The following is a 19372-nucleotide window of genomic DNA, read 5'->3' on the forward strand; positions in this document are numbered from 1 at the left end:
TAGAAGTGTGGCAGAACTCTCTGTACTAAGATAAGATTTAATAAACAACTGAGCCCAAACACAAGAAAATTCATCTCTTGTGCATTCTATCCTGACTCTGAGTTAAGGCAAAAGAAAAAGAAGACAAGCCACTAATAAAGTGGTACAAGAACATACAATCAGGAAGTGTTAGGAACACATCTTTACTGCTTTCTCTTCATCAATGACAATTTTGTACTCTAAATGCAATAGGTAGCAAGATGGCAGGAAAAAAATTAAGGCCAAATTAGTAAACTTGCATGAAAATGAGAGCTGTTATAGCAGAGGATCCTAGATGGTAGGTATCTTCAATATAAAGGTTGTTTCTGTTTTTACTTAAACCTCATGACTAACAAAATTATTATCAAAGATTCAGGATCAATTAACTTGTTGTATTCTCAATTCTTTTTTTCAGTGCTTTCAGAAAAACTGAACAAACTTGACTTAATACAAAGTCAAGTAAAAAAGTAATTACTTGATATATTACTTAAAAGTAATGTATACATTACTTTCTAGATAAAGAAACCAAAATACCAGATATCTTTCTCCTTTCTTTTTTTAAAGATTACTATAAAAACAATTATGGTAGCACCAAAGATGCTGAAACGTAAATGTTTCAATATATTTCACTGTTATATTGCAATTACATACTGTGCTTTTTATTTGTTTAGAGAGTTGTAAAGGTAACTTATAATGTATTCTCTAACTAGGCTGGATGTTTGAACATCCTCTGAATTTCTCAACCTTCTATCTATGGTCACAAGAAATTACTTGATGGTAATTGTACACTTGACATAATGCTTTTAATTCTTCCAAATCTAATTGTAATGGACTTCAAGTTGAAGGAGTAGTACAGACTCAAAAAAAGTAAAAGACAGAATACTTCTGTTACATTATAGAGCAAAAAATTAAATACAAATAATGTTTAAATATTATTGGAACTAGTCATAATTCTCCAGGTAATGATGTAAATGTGATGATCTGGCAGATATGCAATGCATAAATACAATGGAAGAAGACACTAGTGAAAATTATGATGATCTATTTTGTTTTTTCAAAGTTTTTAAAGATAATCTACACATAAGTCTTTCATAAAACATTGACAGTAGATAAACATTGACATTGAAAAGGAGATTAACTACTTTTCTCATTAAAAAACCCCAAACATTTCACAAGAGATATTTAGCTTAGAAACACTGCTTACCTTAACTTTTTCTTCCAATCTGCCTAAGCGTAGACTGCCTTCTACGATTTTCTTGAGAACACCATTATTTTCATCTTCCAAACATGTGGCCTGCAACCATGCAGTACACAAAGCTACATGTAACCATCCTGTTTGTTTGTCAGGGCAGACAAAATGTATACATTGAGGGAGACACAACAATTCCAATTTGAACTCCAACAGTCTGAAGAACCAGCATGGATAAAGAGTGCAGGAAATTATTCTCAAAATGGCTCTTTAACAATTTGTCAACTGACTGTGAATACTATGAAGCAATATTATTCTGAAATGAAACATACTGCAAACCCAACCAATTCTGTGTTTTTTTTCTACAGATATATCTATGCATATATATATATGCAAATGGGATCCCATTTTTATGCATGAGACATCCTTTGGGTCACATTTAGCAATCTGCTTTCAAACAAGCCCTTGAAATTGGTAGGGGTTCAGGCAAGAATATTTAGAATATGATATGCTTAATATTTAAAAGTAGATATCCCAGAGATTGAGACCTAAGAACCAGTTCTCCTAGTTTCTAGGAGACATTTCTTATAAACTGGCATTTACTGTCACTTTGACAATCCTGAAGTCAGTTTGTAGTGGACGAGGATTTGAGTTGTGTCACCATAGCTCCTCTTCTAGAAATAGGAATTAACTGCTGCATCTTTTTATCCAGTGCTGATGACAACCTGTCTACTACCTGAACAACAAGTAAAAGCAACTTTTAACAACGATTTGTGAAATTTTTCAGATTCAATTTGAAGAGTATGAATATGAAAAATTGAAATTGTGCCCAATATCTTGTAAAAGAAACAAAATGGGCTTGCAAAAAGCCCAGAAAACTCCATGCTAGGTACTTCCACTGAACAGAAGTAACAACTTCAAAACTCTCAATCAGCATGTCAAAATGACTGCTAACCAATAAAGAGCAATAATATACACATGCATCCACAGCAGAAGGTTCATACAGATCACTTCAAGGGTAACAGTCTCCTCTTAAGACTCAAAAATAAATATTAAAATTTTATGATTGTATGCTATTTTTAAACACATGTAGTTCAACATCAACTTCTAAAACTAGGTTAAAAAAGAATCTTTCAAACTTGGTAAATGCCATTGCAGACCCTAATGCTCATGTGAATTAAGGCTTAATTATAAGACCTCCAGAAGTAAGGGTAGTTGCTGTTAATTACTCCTCTAGAAAAAAATCCTTCACTGTTCCTATCCTGTTTGCTGAAGTCTACCTAAATACCTTAAACTGAAATTACAGCTTTATTCTTTGATAATTCAGATTAATAATAACTTGTGCCAGTAGCATAATAATTGTGTGAAATATCAATTATGTTAATTATTTAAAGGTAATTACCCAAAATAGAAGATGATCACGTTCCTTAACTGTCTTCTCCACCAGCCCAATAAGGTTTGTTAGATAGTAATGGGCTGCAACTTCTTTTTCCATTGCTTCCTCCAGCTGCACTTGCAAAAGCCCTATTTCCTTCTTTAATCGTCTATAAAAGAAAAAGGGGGAAAAAAAAGATTGGCAATTAGTAATGGCCTTAAAAAACATATATCACATGTGCAAATCAACATGTACAAGTCTCATACAATCATACATACTGCTAAAAATGCACTGGCTCAGAATATTTGCAGTGCCACTACTAGCATGTTCCAATTTTTGGGGCTGTTTCTTCTTTACAAAATGTTCTCTGAATAACAACAGTAACAATCATTCAAAAGAACAGTATGTGCAATGGCTACAAGCTTGTATTTCTTAAGGTATGCAACAATAATACTCTCTTTACTTTTTAAAATATTGTGAACTCATCTCTAAGCAACCAGGTGCATGAGAAGATCTGCAGACCTATCTAACTGCAAATAGTGTATGTCTACTCATTTTCAAATGAGTACACCTAATGATTAATTGCAATAGCTAACTACTGACTAGTAAATTAAAGATATATTCTTAATTTGCATATAGACACAGAAAAGTGAGCATGAAAACATACAAAGGTTAGCAAAACTTGGCAACCACACCTCTAGACGTGACAAAGATGTTTTTAGGAAATAGGGTTTTTTTGTAGTTGGTAGAAAATACACATTATATCAAGTAAGATAATATTTTACAGATATTTATGTTGTTTTTAGAAATACAAGTATTTCTGTAGAAAAAAATGAGACTGGTAAGACCTGTTTGTCTTTTGAGTCATTTGCATCTCAGTTTCCAGCATCTTCTTGTCAGCCATTAAGTTATTTTTCTCTGAGAGCAGTTTCTTGTTTTCAGTTTGCAGTGATGCTATCTTTCCCATTGCAGCTTCCACTTCACTGTGCTTTTTCTCCTGCTCCTGTTGCAAACAGCTGCAGAAAACAACATCATAGAACAGGTCATACATCAACAGATTTACACCAGTAAAATGCTAAGTTACAGGAAGATACCCAAACTGAAGTTATGAAATAAGATACTCCGAGAATGCTCAATGTTCACTGGTAACATCAGACATACATTCTCATATCAAAGTCATTACTAAATTATTCAAGTGATTCCTTCTGACTGCACTTTATTTAAATTATAAAAATATATAGTCCAAATGTAATCCCTTAGTGTTTTTTTTTTTTCCAAAGAAATAACTATCTATGTCAAAACACAAGGTCTGAGGACTTCTGAGGATGGCATTGTACCATGTAACAGTAACCTGCACTATCCAAAGGCTTGAAAACACACAAATTTACAGGATGTCCACAGAAACATTGCTCTGCAGATTATGCTGCAGGAAGCACTTTAGACTTGTGCCATTTTGTGTAATTTCCATATCACAACTGAAGAAACTTACTTCTAGTTCAGAATTACAGGATTCTTTAGACATGTTCCAGTGATGTGAACACAAGAATGACAATGTTGTAAAATAGTGTTGATAGAAGTAAATAGATTTGACAAAAAATAGTATTTTTAATCTTCCTTTTCTACTCTTTAAAATGGAACAATTAGCAGTAGGTACTCTATGGTAAAAACATTCTACTAATGTGTCTAGAACTGAGATTTCCTTTTGTAATTTTAAATGTCTCTAAAACTTCAGATAGTATTTTTCTAATGCTTCTTTCCCTTTCTTTGTGCTTTGGTAGTTACCCTCCTGGATTACCAGCATCAGTTTCCACTGGCTTCCTACCTACAGGATGCAGCTCTGGTCACATGCATGCATGCACCAAATGTAAATTCATACCTCTTTAATTCATTCACCAAAGCCAAGTGCTCCTCTGCTGCTATTCTGCTACCCAGTTTGGCTTTCAACTCTTCACATGCAGAACATAAAGCTTCTAGCTGCTTCTGGTTCTTTGTTATTTCTTTTTCCTGAATCTGTTTCTTGTTTTCTAAGACTACTATTTGTTTGGTCAACTTTGAAGCTTTTGGAAAGAGGAAAAAAAAAAAAAAAGTCAACTGTGTACAGCAGAACTAATTCAACCACCCAGTGAAACTTCAACAAAACCCTTAATACATTCATTCTTAGCTGTGTACAATATTATGTAACAGAGGATTTGTCAGTTTGTGTTTTAACACTTTGGACTTGATTTTTTTGCTGTGTCAAGCAACTTATTTTGGAAAAGTGCAGAAACTTCAAGACTACTTCCTTTCAAGGCTATAAGCTCACTGAAATGTCATTTTACTCTGAAAAATTCTGATTCAATTTAAAGTGCTCTTCAATTATGCAAATGACTGTACTGCTGTTTAACATTTCTTTTCACTTTTCAGAAGAAGTAAGTCAAAACTGAGTATTTTTTATAGTGTCAATAGGTGATAATGATATTTTTTAAAACTATCAGTTGACATCCAGATCTTGATCTCCCATTAATGTTACCTACATTCAAGGATACTTTTTAGGTATATATCAAGTTGCAGAATAAACCCCAGCCAATCAAAACCAAGACTCCAGCAAGCTTGCCAAAACAAAAATTGACAGTAGCAAAAAAAACCAAAAGCTGCAGTTCCAGTGTAGTCCCAATGACTAGCAACTGAAGAATTTTACCTTCTTGAACATGCTGTCTGTGACTATCTTTTGCTTTAGCTTGTTGAATTTTGAGTTGCTCCATCAACAATCCATTTTCTTCCAAGACCAGCTTGGCCTGAGTTTGCAGCAGCTGCCTGCAATGATAACCAGCTTGTAAATAAAATATAACTCAAATGTTATGTCCAAAGAACAAACACAACTGATTTCCAACAGTGCTAACTTACAAAATTGTATTTGAACCTCTTTAAAAAAACAGATTAAAAATCCTTATTGAAAGCAATACCAGGACCAGGGGTAACCAAATCTATAGATATTAACACCTGTATTTCTGCCTCATTGAAAGTATGTCTATGACACTGGGTGATTCTGCAGAAAGACTTAAGATTATGATGCATGTTGTCTCTTCCAAAGTCCTCCTCATGTAGATACTGTGCCATCTGAGCCCTGGCATGCAACTGCTACCTGTGTCATGGGTGCAGGAAGAATATGTCCACTCATACTGGATGCTGTTCCAAAACCTGTTACACTGGTTAGGTATTATCTTCCATTTCCCACTTTAAGTTGGCTGTGGTGAATGAATACCCAGCTGCTGTTCTGGTAACCTGTGCTAAGTACCATAATTGCAGCATAAGAATTTTTTGTATAAGCCATGTCTCCTGTTCCTGCTGCACATAGAGAGAGCAACACTGTCCTTTTTCAGCCTTTGCTGTATCTAGGACAGAATTACATGGGCTTCCAGTGCAAAATTCCACATTCATATGTAATCTTTACTCCAAAATTATTCCAGGCATTGCAGATCAGTGTTGCTCCAATATGACAATTTTGATGCCATTAATTCTTCAGAAAAATAATGTTAGAGGACAAAAATATTTTCCTTGAGGTCTGTAATTTTAGAAGTTTGTATGAGATAACCAAAATAATTTTTAACTTTTAAATTAATTTCTAGTAAAATAACTTGCCATTCTGTAGGGGCAATGAAGTTATTTAATTGCTCATGCAGATCTTCATTCTCCTTCACCAACTCTTCAACTCGTGTTTTAAATTTCTTCATATCCTCCTGGAAGACAAAGGATTTAATATAAAATTCTTTATAATTATTTGACTTTAATTTTTACATCAAGAAAATTTTTTATAAGTACACATGCTTAGGTGCCTTCTAGTTCTTGTAATAGAATGGAATAGTAGCCTCATTACTCATCTCTAATTCAGGTGTGCATATTTGATTTCTAAATTGTTTCATTAATCTAGTAATATTTGATTAAAAATAATACTGATATTGTGCCACATTTTTGCAAGTTGTAGACCCCTAGAAGATGTGTTTAAAAAGCTGAATTCTGAAAATTACTGGATGATACTATCCATTTTCAGTAGGAGTGACATGGATTTGAATATGGTAAGACAATACAGTGAATTTATGGTAACATAAAAAACTCTTGCTGTTTTCTGCTGGTTTTTTATGACTTAATTTTTTGAAAGAAATAAATTTATTTTTAAAACCTAGGGAAGTTGTACTCTGAAGCAAATAGCTATTTTTCAAAGATAGAGTGACAAAAAATACTTCAAAAAAGCAGGAGAACCCATACCACAAGCATCTCCAAGAACAGCTTTACACAGCACTGAGTTCCCAGTATGAATGACACTTGTAACTCACTAGTTTATGGTTTGCTCTATTTTTACAGCACATCTTAGTCATCTCTGTGTAGTGCATGCTCCTAAATGTGAACAGGCTGACTAAAACAAGCAAGCCAAGTAGGATAAGACAGCACAACAACTATGCATGGAAAAGTAAAACCAAGTCACTTTAAATTTTAGGCAGACAACTGGCAAATCCCTTTAGTAAATTCATTAATTCATTTCTGCTTTAGTGTATATTTTTTCTAAATGACAACTTGCCTCATGTTCAAGAATAAAATCCTCCTTTTCTCTTATTCTATCTTCATATGCCAACAGAAGAGGTGACAAATACTTCATATCTAACTTTAAAGAAAGTTTAAAAAAATATGTAAATTAATGACAAGCCATAATTTCATCTGTATTTTTTACTTTAGCTATACATTTTTAGTTTGAAAGCTGTTAAAGGGGTTTCATACATGACTTGCAGACTAAAATGCAGAACTTATACAAGCATGCAGACCACCATATGCACAACAATGCTGCAGAAATACTTCATTAGTGCTGTGTTAGCAGCAAGCTTTGGAAAGGAAAAGACTGCATGCTTCACTTGCATCTTTCTTCTAAAAAGCAGCTTTAACTTATTGCTATATGTAACACAGAAAAATATGGATGCAAATGAATACAAAACAAAATTCAAACACTATAGTGAGTATTATTGCTAAAAAAATTATCCCAGATTAATTAGTAAATAGGAAAGGAATTTTTACACTCTCAAATCTGCATCTTTAAGACTAAATACATACGTATGTGATTACTGGCTATTTTGGCTAAAAAGACAGAGCAGGAGAACTTTCCCATTCTGCATAGCTCTCAGTAACAGTGAGGAAGGAAAATAAAAGATCAAATTAGTATTTCAAGGAGAATTTCAAGGAAATGCATTCCCTTTCACAGACTATTTGCCTTCCCTTTGTCAGAAATTCACAGGCTACTACTGGATCCATTTCTACAATCAGAAATATTGCATTTTCTTTTAGTATAATCTTAAAAGAGTAACAGCACAAGATTGACAACTAAGGTTAACAATTAAGCAACAGACCCTGAAGCAAACTATACTCTAGACAATTCTAAGTGAAGATGGCATTTATGATTCTCAGTGTAACAATACTTTTCAATAGTTTTCAAAAGTTTATGACTATGTGTAGTTTGTAGCTTACTGCACATTGAACTTGAACTGCACACATTCATGACAAAGTTCTGCCACACATATTTTTCTGCAACAAAATAAATGTTTATAATATTCTATTAGTAGGTGATAGTTCAGCAGATTAATATCTGAACACTTTGATTCCAGTAATGAAATTCTACTACTTTACTTAGAGAGGAATGAATATTTAAGTGAAAATATTAGTTGACTTACCAGCCATGGTGGCTGTGGTCCTTTCATGGGTAAGCTTTCCAGCTTTAGAATCTAGGGTAGGTATTTTTAAAAGATACTGACATTATTTCCTGCTTTTTGAAGCACCAGAAGCTGTCCACTGCAGTCACTATCACCCCAAACAAGCTTATGTTTTTTTACATGTGTAACATATGTAAACACACCATATAGAACTGAAAGGTCAGTATCTTACCGATACAAAATGATACTGAATTCTTAATATTACATAGAATTTATGGCAAATTTGGAGAAAAGTCATGAAAACTCTAAGATGAAATAACAGTCAATGGGACACATCAGTAGAAACTGCCTTGATAACCAAGATTCTCACCTCTTCTTGGGACAACGACCTGAATTTAGTTTGATAGCGACTTAATTCTACATTTAAACGATGGACCATCATTTTCAAAGCATCATTTTCATCTACCAGTTCTTGTGCTTGCTGTCTGAGAGAAAGTAGTTCTGCTGCTTCCTCTGCTAAAACAAATATCCAACAAGAAAGTTCCATTAAAATTCAAGAAATGTTCACAACAATTTGTTAATTGTAATAAAAAGAATAAATAAGCTAAAATAATAACCAATAATGTCTCTCAAAATACTGTTAGGGAAAAATCCCATGAAAAACTACTAGCAAAAAGTCCATTATATTTCAAAAAACAAGCAAATTTTTTTCTTATCATGCAGTTATTCCTTGACAAAATTTCTACACGTGTAGAAAATACTGTTTGGAAACTACTACAGCATGCATACTTGCCTAAATCAATGACTTTAATCCTACTGCTAGAGGAAAAGGTTATAAGAAATTAGAAAAATTGAAACAAGATAATTACAGAACAGTTTATATGTTTCTCCCACCTTCTCTATGTGAGTTCTCTGCAGCTTCTTTAAGTCTTCTGTTTTCTTGTTCTAGTTTCTTCAGCTTTAATTGCTGTTCTTCTATATGCTGCTTTGTTCCCTCAAATTGTTGCACCATAGCTTGGTATGCCTTGTTCAGAGACCAGTTTTCTTGTTTCAGTTCTCTGAACTTTTCTTTGCTTATATTTTCCCACATTTGCCTTGCTCGAAGAGACACATCTGTAATGCCACAGAACAAGGTATTTAAATGGTATCCAGACTGGAATAGGAGTTCCAGCAAATTACAACCCATTTCTGCTAATATTAACATTATATATGATTGATACCTTATAAGATCTGAATCAGCTCATGGCTCCCAAGGACAAGACCAAAAAGAACAAAAAAAAGTGGATTTCTCAAGAGAGCTATGGAGTGGCTGCAAGTTCCCATCATTTCTCTCAGACACTAAAAATATTCCTTCTTTTAATGGAAAAAATAGTGTCAGCAGATCTCTCTCTCCCAAACATCAGGGGATGGAGAGGTAAAACTGAAATATCCACTGCAATAAGCAAAGCGTTTGTGCCCTGCATGGACTAGTCACCTTTCTTGATCCCTATAAATTTTAATCACCCACACAATGAAAGCTTTAAATTCCTTCCCACTGAACAGTTTCAGTGTTACTGAACAATTCTTAGTAAAGTAAACTTTTAGATTATCTACAAAACTGTAGATCTATTTTTGCATCCAGTAATAATGGATGTCACTTTCTAGTCTTCCTTTCCATCTATATAAACAGGTGAAATGAAGGCAGAGATTTTAACCTTACCAGCACAACCTAATAGCATAAAGGCATCAATAAAACTCAGTGCAGGACAGCTCCTTAGAATAGCATATATATGAAACCCAATACAGAGCTCTCTCTTGTACTGGTGATGTGTAACAATTTCATATGTTTAGTAATATCTCAGGTAATTCTGGTCACTGTTAAATTCCTGTGAAAAGGTGTAAGATACTTGGACAGCACAAAACCCCATGAACTCAAAATAGGCACATATCCCATCATGAGACACACAGAGCTCAGAGGTCCTGTGCCTGAATTGTCAGGTGGATGCAGAAACACACAAATAAGCTGACTAGACCATGTATCTCATTACTCTATGTTTACAATTTCAGCTGCAATAGGATACTTATAATGGTGATATCTTCTAGTGTATTTTGCACTTAATGTATTGGAGAGGTCCAATATGACTAATTTCATTGCATCATTTCACAATGCTTTATTTACTTTATACCTCAAACTGGAAAATAAAAACAAGTCTAAACCACTTAACCTAAAAAGCTTGAAACTACTGCTTTTATACATATCACAGAGCACTTTCTCATCTCCTGTACAGAAAAAAAAAAAATTACATACACACACACAGCCAAATCAAGCTTAGAGAATATAAGCAGGAAAATGTGTTTTCATGTACACATGCATATGAATAAAGTGAAAATGTGTAGCAAAGTCACAGAAAAATCAAAAGTACCTGGGGATGGAGGAGGTTTGTCATGTATCAGGTTTTCAGCTATTAATTTTTCCACCTAGGAGAGAAATAAAAAATTAGACAATTTGCTTTAACAGCATCCCTGCTGGAGAACTTAAGCAATAAAACTGAAGTTTTTTTTATATGAACAAAATTGAAGGTTGGATTCACTGCTGGTAATACACAACTTATCACCTACTCATCTAGACATCATTTTGTCAATTATCACTGCCATCTGTCACTTGTGGACACCTGACACTCACTATTATCTTTAATAATCAGAAATGTACAGTTCTCAAAGCAATTTTTTTATGGCTGACATAAAAATCACATAAACACAAAGTTTCTTTATGAAACAGGAAGGGTGTTACTCCCACTTGTGTAGTTTGTACAGAGTAACACTTTAAACCAGTCAATTATGTCAGTCCCTGGGTTATCAGCAAATCAATTAAAATGTTTTTCAAAACAGAAGAACTTTGTTCTTGCTTTACTGGAAAAAACCACAAGTATTTGTACATTTTCAGAAGGTTCTTTCACCAGGAAAGAACGACAATGTCATTTATGCTAATGTATTTACTTGTGGTAAAGGTGATATAGAGACTTTCTCCAAGTTTTCATGAAACAGCAGTGAAGTTTTCTAGGGATATGCTGTCATGTTATTTACCACACTGATGATACTGAGTGACACCAGTGACTAAATGAGACAAAACTCATGAACAATTTCAAGGAAAAACATATGTGGTTAAGAACTTGTAGAAAATAATGATGATAACAATGGAAGAATTTATCATTTTCATAAACAATCTTCTGGCAAGCTGATCCGAGAAACTAAATTTTTGGGTATGCATTTTCAAGCTCATGAAAGTGGACAGATCAGCTCAAATAGAAAACTATAGAAAATGCAGTAAAGTCAGACTCAGAATTTGAAAATTAACAGTATGAGCTATCTCATACTATAAAAAAAACCCAATAATTTTTGTATGACCCATTCACCCATATAGACACGTTTTCCTCCAGATTTTTCTCCAGAAGAAAAAGATTCCATAGTGTCAATAAATGAGTTTTCTTAAATGCATCATAAATCAATCTTTATATAAGACTTACCTTTAAATTCAAGTCCAGATTTTGGTCTTCTGTTAAAGAAAAACAGATCTTTCAGTCAATTAGAACAGAAATTATTTTAAGTCCATAAGCTCTAAGGGTTCATAAGGATATGTATGCACACATATTATATATTATACATGCAAATAAATGTAAGAAAATCCTTCCCAAACCACAGATTAGATCACTAACTTTTCACTAACTCTTTCATGGTGTATCAGGACACTGATGTGAGACCTCACTTTACCTCACACTGGATAGGTGCAAGTGTGGAAGAAATGAAGCTGTATTGTTTGGCTTCTGTTCTGAGTTTAGAATTTGACCCAAGAACAAATGAAATATTTTCATTGATTTTTATGGACTCAACTTCTATTGCATCCCTGAACAAAACAAGCGTAATTCTGGCAGCTTTCAAAACCTGCAGCACTTACTATGTAGGAGAGAGATTAGAAACAGTGTATATATCCCTATATTTTTTCAGTTTCATGCCTTCACTTCCCAAATGGTTTTATCAAAGCAACCATTCTTTCTGAATATCATCCTCTATAAAACTTGTCAAATTACTGCACTGAAATTATACTGAAAAAATGCTGGGATCCAACATGAATAAAATTTAGAAAGATAAATTTTTTTCAAAATTGACTCAGTTTTGCTTCCTCTTTCCTATCCACTAGCTACAGAGCACTACCATCTATGGGAGTTTAAAAAATCTTATAGAATAAGGGCCTTAAAGCCTCTGTCCACTTCTGTTCATTTCTGTCACTTCTGCTCACCAGAATGCAAAAAATTATTTGTGAAACTTAACAATTCAATGCTTAGGTTGATAGCCTCAGACTGATGATCATGTTTATTTCTTTGTTCTGAAGAAATATCCTGACAGCAATAATGATACAACTTTTGTAGAAGGTATAAAAAACACTACTACCATGCCATTTGATTATTTAAACATCAAGAAAGTTTTACTACTGTTTTTTAGACATTGCATTTTTTCATACAAGCAAAATAACTGAATAAAAATATTTTCCTCTATCTCTAAGGGTTTTTTCCCCAAAACATTGCTAGTTTCTATAGTTTCTACTTTTTTCCTTTTTTTTTTTTTTATTTTTTGAACACAGTAACACTCCCAAAAGTTCCAGATTATAAACCTGACTGCTTCTGGCACATATATCAACAAAATCATAGTAGAGAATGACTGCACTTGACAAGACAAGAGTTCACAAAACCTTCATCCCTGCCCCCTCATTTTACAGTGGCTGAGAGTTTGTTCCACAGTGAATATAGACCTATCTTTCCTCTTCTGCAAATTTTTAATTTTCTGTAACTATTAGAAATTGCGAAGTATTTAGTAGCATTTCAACTGTCCTTTTGAAAAATAAATATAATATTGCAATACAATATTACATTTATTTTATAAAAAAAAAATTTTCCCAATGTTATTAAAAGGCATGACATTTTGACTTACTTTAAGTTTACTTACCTTCTATTTGCACACTTGACTTATCCACCACCACCTGACACTCAGTTTCATGGGAAGAAATCTCTTTCTTGTCAGAATTAGTAACAGGAGATGATGGAAACTCTTCCTATGTAAAAATAAAAGACAAACCTCTGTAAATCATGAGATCATTGTTAAAACAGCCCATGTGCCTTGATATCTGTATGACACATTTAGTGTGTTAACATCCCAGCCACATTGAGAATTGTTCACTAATATTTTATGATAACAAATTGCAAGATTTGTTTCTTCTCTTGTCATTGTTTTCTTGGGGAGTTTTTGTGGTTTTTTTGGTGTTGTTGTATAGGGCTCTTATGTAAATAAAATCTAAACCTTACAATGATCAACAAGAAGTTAGCAGTATGAAGTGAGTAGTTCACACACCAAGTATTCTCTGTCAAATTACTTGGTTACAAGAGTCAATTAAATTATTTTCTGTTTGGAATAATGAACCATTTTTAATATTACTCTTGCTGGTTTTCCCACTGATCACACACCAGTGTTCCATACATTCCATTCTCTTTTTTCTTTCTTCCCCTTCCCTCCTCCTACCAGCTACCATCTTTTCACCTTGGGGTGTTTTTTTGATTCTTTCACATTTTGGGATCTGTGGTGTATATTCTAAAACTAATGGTTCTTCTTTACTAGTGCTAGATTTTTTTGAAGAGGCATTTTTTAAGAGCTCTTCCATTGCCTTTTTCCTACTCAGGTACTTCTTCCTGTTTGTTAAATTTTTGTATAGTTTTTGATTTAACTTTGAATGTGCCTTAGGAGTATTAAGTTCATTGCTGGTTAAGACAATCCAAAACTATAGCAGACAAAAATTCCCTGGTCTTCAGGATAAAGTTAATTTAATTTGTTAAATGGTGATTCTCCCAATTTCTATATAGGTCTGTGCTCATTAGCACACTGAACCATTAACTAAACTTTCACCATTTAACAGTGAAGTTACTATATACTATGTAAGTACTACACTCAACATAAATTACTGGACATTTTACAAGACTAAATTATGCATGATAATTATATAGTATATCAGTGTGCTCCTAATAACCAAAGAGAAAGACTCTGTGACAACCAACAAACCTACCTAATTCATGTAAATGAACCATAAAAATTAGCATGTAAAATAAATATTGAATACATGTCTGAAGAGAAAGAAGAGAATACAAAGCATCTGAAATATTAACATGCATTAATATATTACAACATGGTAAAGGAACTAATGCATTTAAAAATCTTACCTTTTTAGTTTTGCAGGGAACAGCATAAATAGCATCAGTGCTAAAGCTCCCTTCCCTTTTCTCATCACTCTGACCACTGGACTCTGCCTCTTTATCAGCATCTGACAGGAATGTATCCATGTCCTCATCTTCACCATAATTGTCTGATATTTGCAGGGACTGGAGAGGAGATCTGTCACAACCATCAAGCTTCCAGTTAGATCTGCAAAAAGCAATTTAATGCCTGCTTCAGCACTGGTGAAACCCAACACTTGTAAAGTAGAACCATCAGTCTTACAACATACACAAGTCCAAAGAGACATATAGACATGTAAGCTTCTGTTAGCTGCAAACAAGGAATGGAGCTGTCTTGCTTTTGAGACAAAAACACCCTGGAATGAGTGTTTCCTCTAAAGAGAAAGGGCTTTGATAACTCCCTTTTCTTCTGCCAATGAGAGAAATGGGTATCAGGGGATGAAAGTAAAAAAACTGTTTATTAAAAAAAAAAAAAAAAAAAAAAATAATAAAAGCTAAATTTGAAATTGTGAAACCCTCCCCCCCAAACCCAGTATCAGCCTTCCCCGGGTGCGGCTGTGACTGCACCAGCGGGGCAGTGCTGCGGCTGCAGGGGGCGCTGCGGCGCCAGTCTGCCCTGTCACCAAGGGATGGAGACAGCGCCTCCTTCAATTCCAGGGGAACCAGGCCTGGTGCCCCTCTGGATAGAGAAGGGAGCTGCAGCACCCAACCTCAGAAGCAGCACGGCAAGGCAGTACTATAAACACATGTTATGGTACTGGCACAAATATTCAGGTAAATAATATATGTGCAGTGCTGAAATGGATTTTAAGATAATTTTCTTCAGGAGTACTATAAGCTAATAAAGTGTCTTTGTAATAAGTAAACTACCTGCTTAGTTAAATAACACCCAGTAAAGACACCTACTACTAATATACCAATTACCAGCACCAACCATCTGTAAAAATTGGAAACCACAACCCAAATTAAAACCAATTGAAAAAATAAATTAAAACCACAGTCAAAAAACACCTATGCTCTAAAAAAAAATCAAACTCAAGAAGTAGCTACGTAAAACAGTTCCTAAAATATGGAAAATAGTTTATAGAAAAATTTGAAAAATAAGTCTATGAATATGCAACAGGCTGATGGTACTACCTTTTCCCCTCCATCTTAAAATGCCAGCTTAGACATAGAAGGTTCCTAACTCTACCAAAAAAACATTTTGAAATAATGCATTTAGCACAAAAGAAATATCTTACATGTAAGTTCATCACATTCTATTAAATTGATCATGATTTGACAGAAATAGTATATGATTTTACTTATGACTGTTGTACAATCAAAATCTGCCTCTCTGAAGATTGTATGAGTGACAGTACTTCACCAGAAATGGAATCATGATTGTTAGACATTTCAGACTGAATTTATGATGTGGTAAGAAAATAGTAAGTAGCTGTAACAGCAGGAGTTTGCTGTCACTCTTTGGTAACATTGATGATTGTGATATTTAATTTCTAATTCAAAATAGCAAAGAAGAGAGTGTACAGTACCGTATCCTGAGCTCTGAGACTGTTGCATAGGGTTCCAAACACTCTTGTTGCAAGTAGGTGGAGTCACTTTCAGAGAGCGATCGCTGCCGGGGCTGAGGAATAGCAACAGTGCGCCCGGTTAGTGCTGTGGTGAGGATGGCTGCTGCTAGAGCAGACCTGCAAGGAAACACAACAAAGCAAGGAAGCAACACTGATGCTTTCTCTGTGCTCCACATGTTACATCTTTTCCTTTGCAAAATGTCTTCGTTATTTAATCAAAGCAAAATGTTCACAGTTAACAAGCATAAGTACCACTGGATGCTATGGGACTGGTTATAAGCTGTAACCTCCCAAAGTAAAGCACAAAATGGGGCAAAGCTATTGCAATGCAGCTATCCAAGAGGAAAGTACAGCATCCATTGGTTTTCCCAAATCACATGCATGAAAACCATGGAATATGCTGAGTTACCTTCCCAAAATTCACATCCATAATTTACAGTATTTGGCATTTACTTTAGCCATAACAATACCACCTAGAGTTGTGTTGAAAAGATCTTCCATATCTCCATTTTGTCTCTATCATTCCCTACTTTAAACCTTTTACTGATGACACTGAAACTGTTAATAAATGTTGGCACACTGCAAACCAGGACAAGCAAACAAAAGTGCCTATTTGTGTGATGCTGTGGAGTACAGAGAAGGGTATGATGAAAAGGAAAGTAAGTAGTAACTAAGATTAAAGCAGTGAAATGCTTTAGGAGAACTGAAAAACGAATGACAAGAACTTGAGACCAAAAAGGAAAAAGAAATTAACTAGAATTAAGTAGGAATGTTACAAGCACTAGAAAGACCATGGAAAACAACCAGAAATGAACTAAATGCAGTGAAAACATAGAATAAAAAACTGTAAGAAACTATAACTTAAAAGAAAAATAATTAGCATTTTTCTAATCTAGCGTGGTTTTCCATGCCAGTTTTTAAAGTCCCTGGTATGGTAGCAAGATGTAATTTATGTTTTTTTAATGAGCTAATATTTCCTGACTCACAGCATTAGTGCTGCTGCAGTCCTACACTCTCCTGTAGCAGCCAAATTAAAAGTTACACTAACTTTAAATAGTCCATTTAAATTGGCTCAGATAAGTTACATGTTCATAACAGTTATTGTCCTGAATATTTACCATGCTTAAGAGTGGGGAAACTACCCCCTCCTTAAAAATATATTCTTTTTATGAAAAGTTTTGTAAATATTGTAAAGACATGCAATTCTTCTAATCAGGCTTTTCTAGTATGCTACGATACCTGATGAAACAACAAAACAATTTAAAAATAAAACATCAAAACATACCTGGGCCTTTCTGGAGAAGGGTTTGGACTACGAGGGGGAGGGGTGCGGGGAACTGCAGGTTTAGGAGCTATGGTAGCAGCAGGGACCAGGCCATGAGCTATGTGTTTCTAAATGATTTAAAATAAAATTAGTTGACAATGACTTCAAGGATCACAATGAAAAAAAACCACACAGGACTGAATGTGCACAGAAACTAACAATGCAAAATAATATAAAAAGGAAGAACAATTACATGCAATTAATGTAAATAGAAGACTTGAAATGGCATTTCATTCCCCTTAAAGTTAGAACATCATGTAAAGCTGGAAAGTTCATTTAACATTTATGAACAGCTGGTCTTCAAGGTTAGAAATGTAATTTACATGAGACCCATGAATGCATGTCTTCTATTCATTATATCACAATTTGCAAAAGCATAATTTTAGCATAAGTTTTCTCATCAGTAAGCACAGCAAATTTTTTTTTAATGTTATAATATTAAATACCAGCTCAGAAAAACTGAGACCAGAGCTCCTACAAAAGTTCTGTGAAGGAAACCATACTGATGGAGGTTGGAAGGGAGCTCTGGGGACTGTCTAGTTCCTGCTCAGAGCTGGGTCAACTGTGAGAGGGTTGCTTGATATCCTGTCCAATTTCTCCAACCTGGTCCAGTGCAGAACCACTCACAGTATTTTATTATTATGTTTAACATGAATTGTCTGTGTTTGAGTTTGTGTTCACTCCCTCTTGTCCTCTCTCTAGGCATCAGAAAATACTATGTCATACTAAAGTCCACCACCCTGGGGCAGGTGTTCCATTCTTATGGAGTGAAACAGGCTAAGTTCCCGCTATTTCTGCTACAGATCTTTTTTCCTCCAAGTATTCTTTAATTCACATCTCCAACAGCAGAATGAAGATCTGAACTGGGAAATATTCCTGTTTTTATACGAAGGCACACCAAATAATTAAATGGTGCATTAAAAGACTGTCTTTTTACCCGGTCTTGCAAATGCACCGCAAATGTCTGTCTGGCATGCACCGTTCCGTTTAATACAGGCTGTTGTATGAATGATGCTACCATAACTATCAGAGAACACAGCTGAAGCAAAAAACATTCCACGGAAAAAGCAGGGCAACAGAAGATCAATACTTTCATTCTAGTAATAAAATAAGAAAACCATTTAGCTCCCGGAGCGGCGGCCGTGGATCTGCCCCCGCCCCGCCGAACCCCGGCGCGCCTGAAGGAGCCAGGCAGGCCCGGGACTGAGGAAAAGGAACGCACAGAACGCCCAGACACCATTCTGGTTTTGCTTGGGCTTCATTTTTCTCCCTGATTTTCACTTCAAAGTGCTCAGCGACCACTGCCATCAGCCGGAGGGCGCGGCCGCCTGCCCGGAGACCACCCCTGGTCCCAGCGGCGCACAGAGCCGCGCTGTCCTGCTGTCCCCGCGCTCGGTGCCGGAGCCCCGCGCTGGGCGCAGCGATACTCACGAAGGGGCCCCTCCGGCCTCTCCTGAACAGGAACGGCATTAGGACGGGACGGCTCCGACCAGCGCCTGACGGCCACTTCTCGCCGCGTCCAACGCTTCGCCCTCGCGACCCGCCTGCAAACAACGCGGCGGCGGATTGGCTGCAGGCCCGCATCCTCCAATCAGAACGCGCCTTACTCAGGCCCTAGCGACCTATCCACGGCGAGCCCGCCCCTCCGCTCCCCACCCGCTCGGGCCTGCGGGGCTCCAGCTTCACAGCCCCGCTGTGCGCCGGGCTCGCTGCTCCGGCCTGATCTGCTGCGGGGCTCCAGCTTCACAGCCCCGCTGTGCGCCGGGCTCGCTGCTCCGGCCTGATCTGCTGCGGGGCTCCAGCTTCACAGCCCCGCTGTGCGCCGGGCTCGCTGCTCCGGCCTGATCTGCTGCGGGGCTCCCGCTTCACAGCCCCGCTGTGCGCCGGGTTCGCTGCTCCGGCCTGATCTGCTGCGGGGCTCCCGCTTCACAGCCCCGCTGTGCGCCGGGCTCGCTGCTCCGGTCTTATCTGC

At 36.0% G+C, this 19372-nt stretch overlaps 1 protein-coding gene across 4 annotated transcripts in view; it reads right to left on the reverse strand.

Moving 5' to 3' along the window:
• Positions 1–18983, reverse strand: part of CEP89 (centrosomal protein 89) — a 29083-nt gene extending 10100 nt beyond the window's left edge. The window contains exons 1-17 of one of the 4 annotated variants that reach the window (XM_079315807.1): positions 18832–18983; positions 17362–17468; positions 16038–16193; positions 14491–14692; positions 13229–13334; positions 11755–11783; positions 10654–10708; positions 9146–9364; positions 8622–8764; positions 8273–8323; positions 7135–7218; positions 6197–6298; positions 5260–5371; positions 4459–4639; positions 3431–3598; positions 2610–2751; positions 1223–1312 (exon numbers count right to left, since the gene is read on the reverse strand). In XM_079315807.1, the coding sequence (XP_079171933.1) occupies positions 1223–1312; positions 2610–2751; positions 3431–3598; positions 4459–4639; positions 5260–5371; positions 6197–6298; positions 7135–7218; positions 8273–8323; positions 8622–8764; positions 9146–9364; positions 10654–10708; positions 11755–11783; positions 13229–13334; positions 14491–14692; positions 16038–16193; positions 17362–17468; positions 18832–18870 (1986 nt within the window). In that variant the 5' untranslated portion in view covers positions 18871–18983. The remainder of the gene's footprint in view (positions 1–1222; positions 1313–2609; positions 2752–3430; positions 3599–4458; positions 4640–5259; positions 5372–6196; positions 6299–7134; positions 7219–8272; positions 8324–8621; positions 8765–9145; positions 9365–10653; positions 10709–11754; positions 11784–13228; positions 13335–14490; positions 14693–16037; positions 16194–17361; positions 17469–18831) is intronic. The other 3 variants (XM_079315808.1, XM_079315809.1, XM_079315810.1) reach the window with 3 other exon arrangements.
• Positions 18984–19372: the final 389 nt, after the last annotated feature.

Source organism: Erithacus rubecula (assembly GCF_903797595.1).
Source record: "Erithacus rubecula genome assembly, chromosome: 12".
In the NCBI taxonomy this organism is placed as follows: Eukaryota; Metazoa; Chordata; class Aves; order Passeriformes; family Muscicapidae; genus Erithacus; species Erithacus rubecula.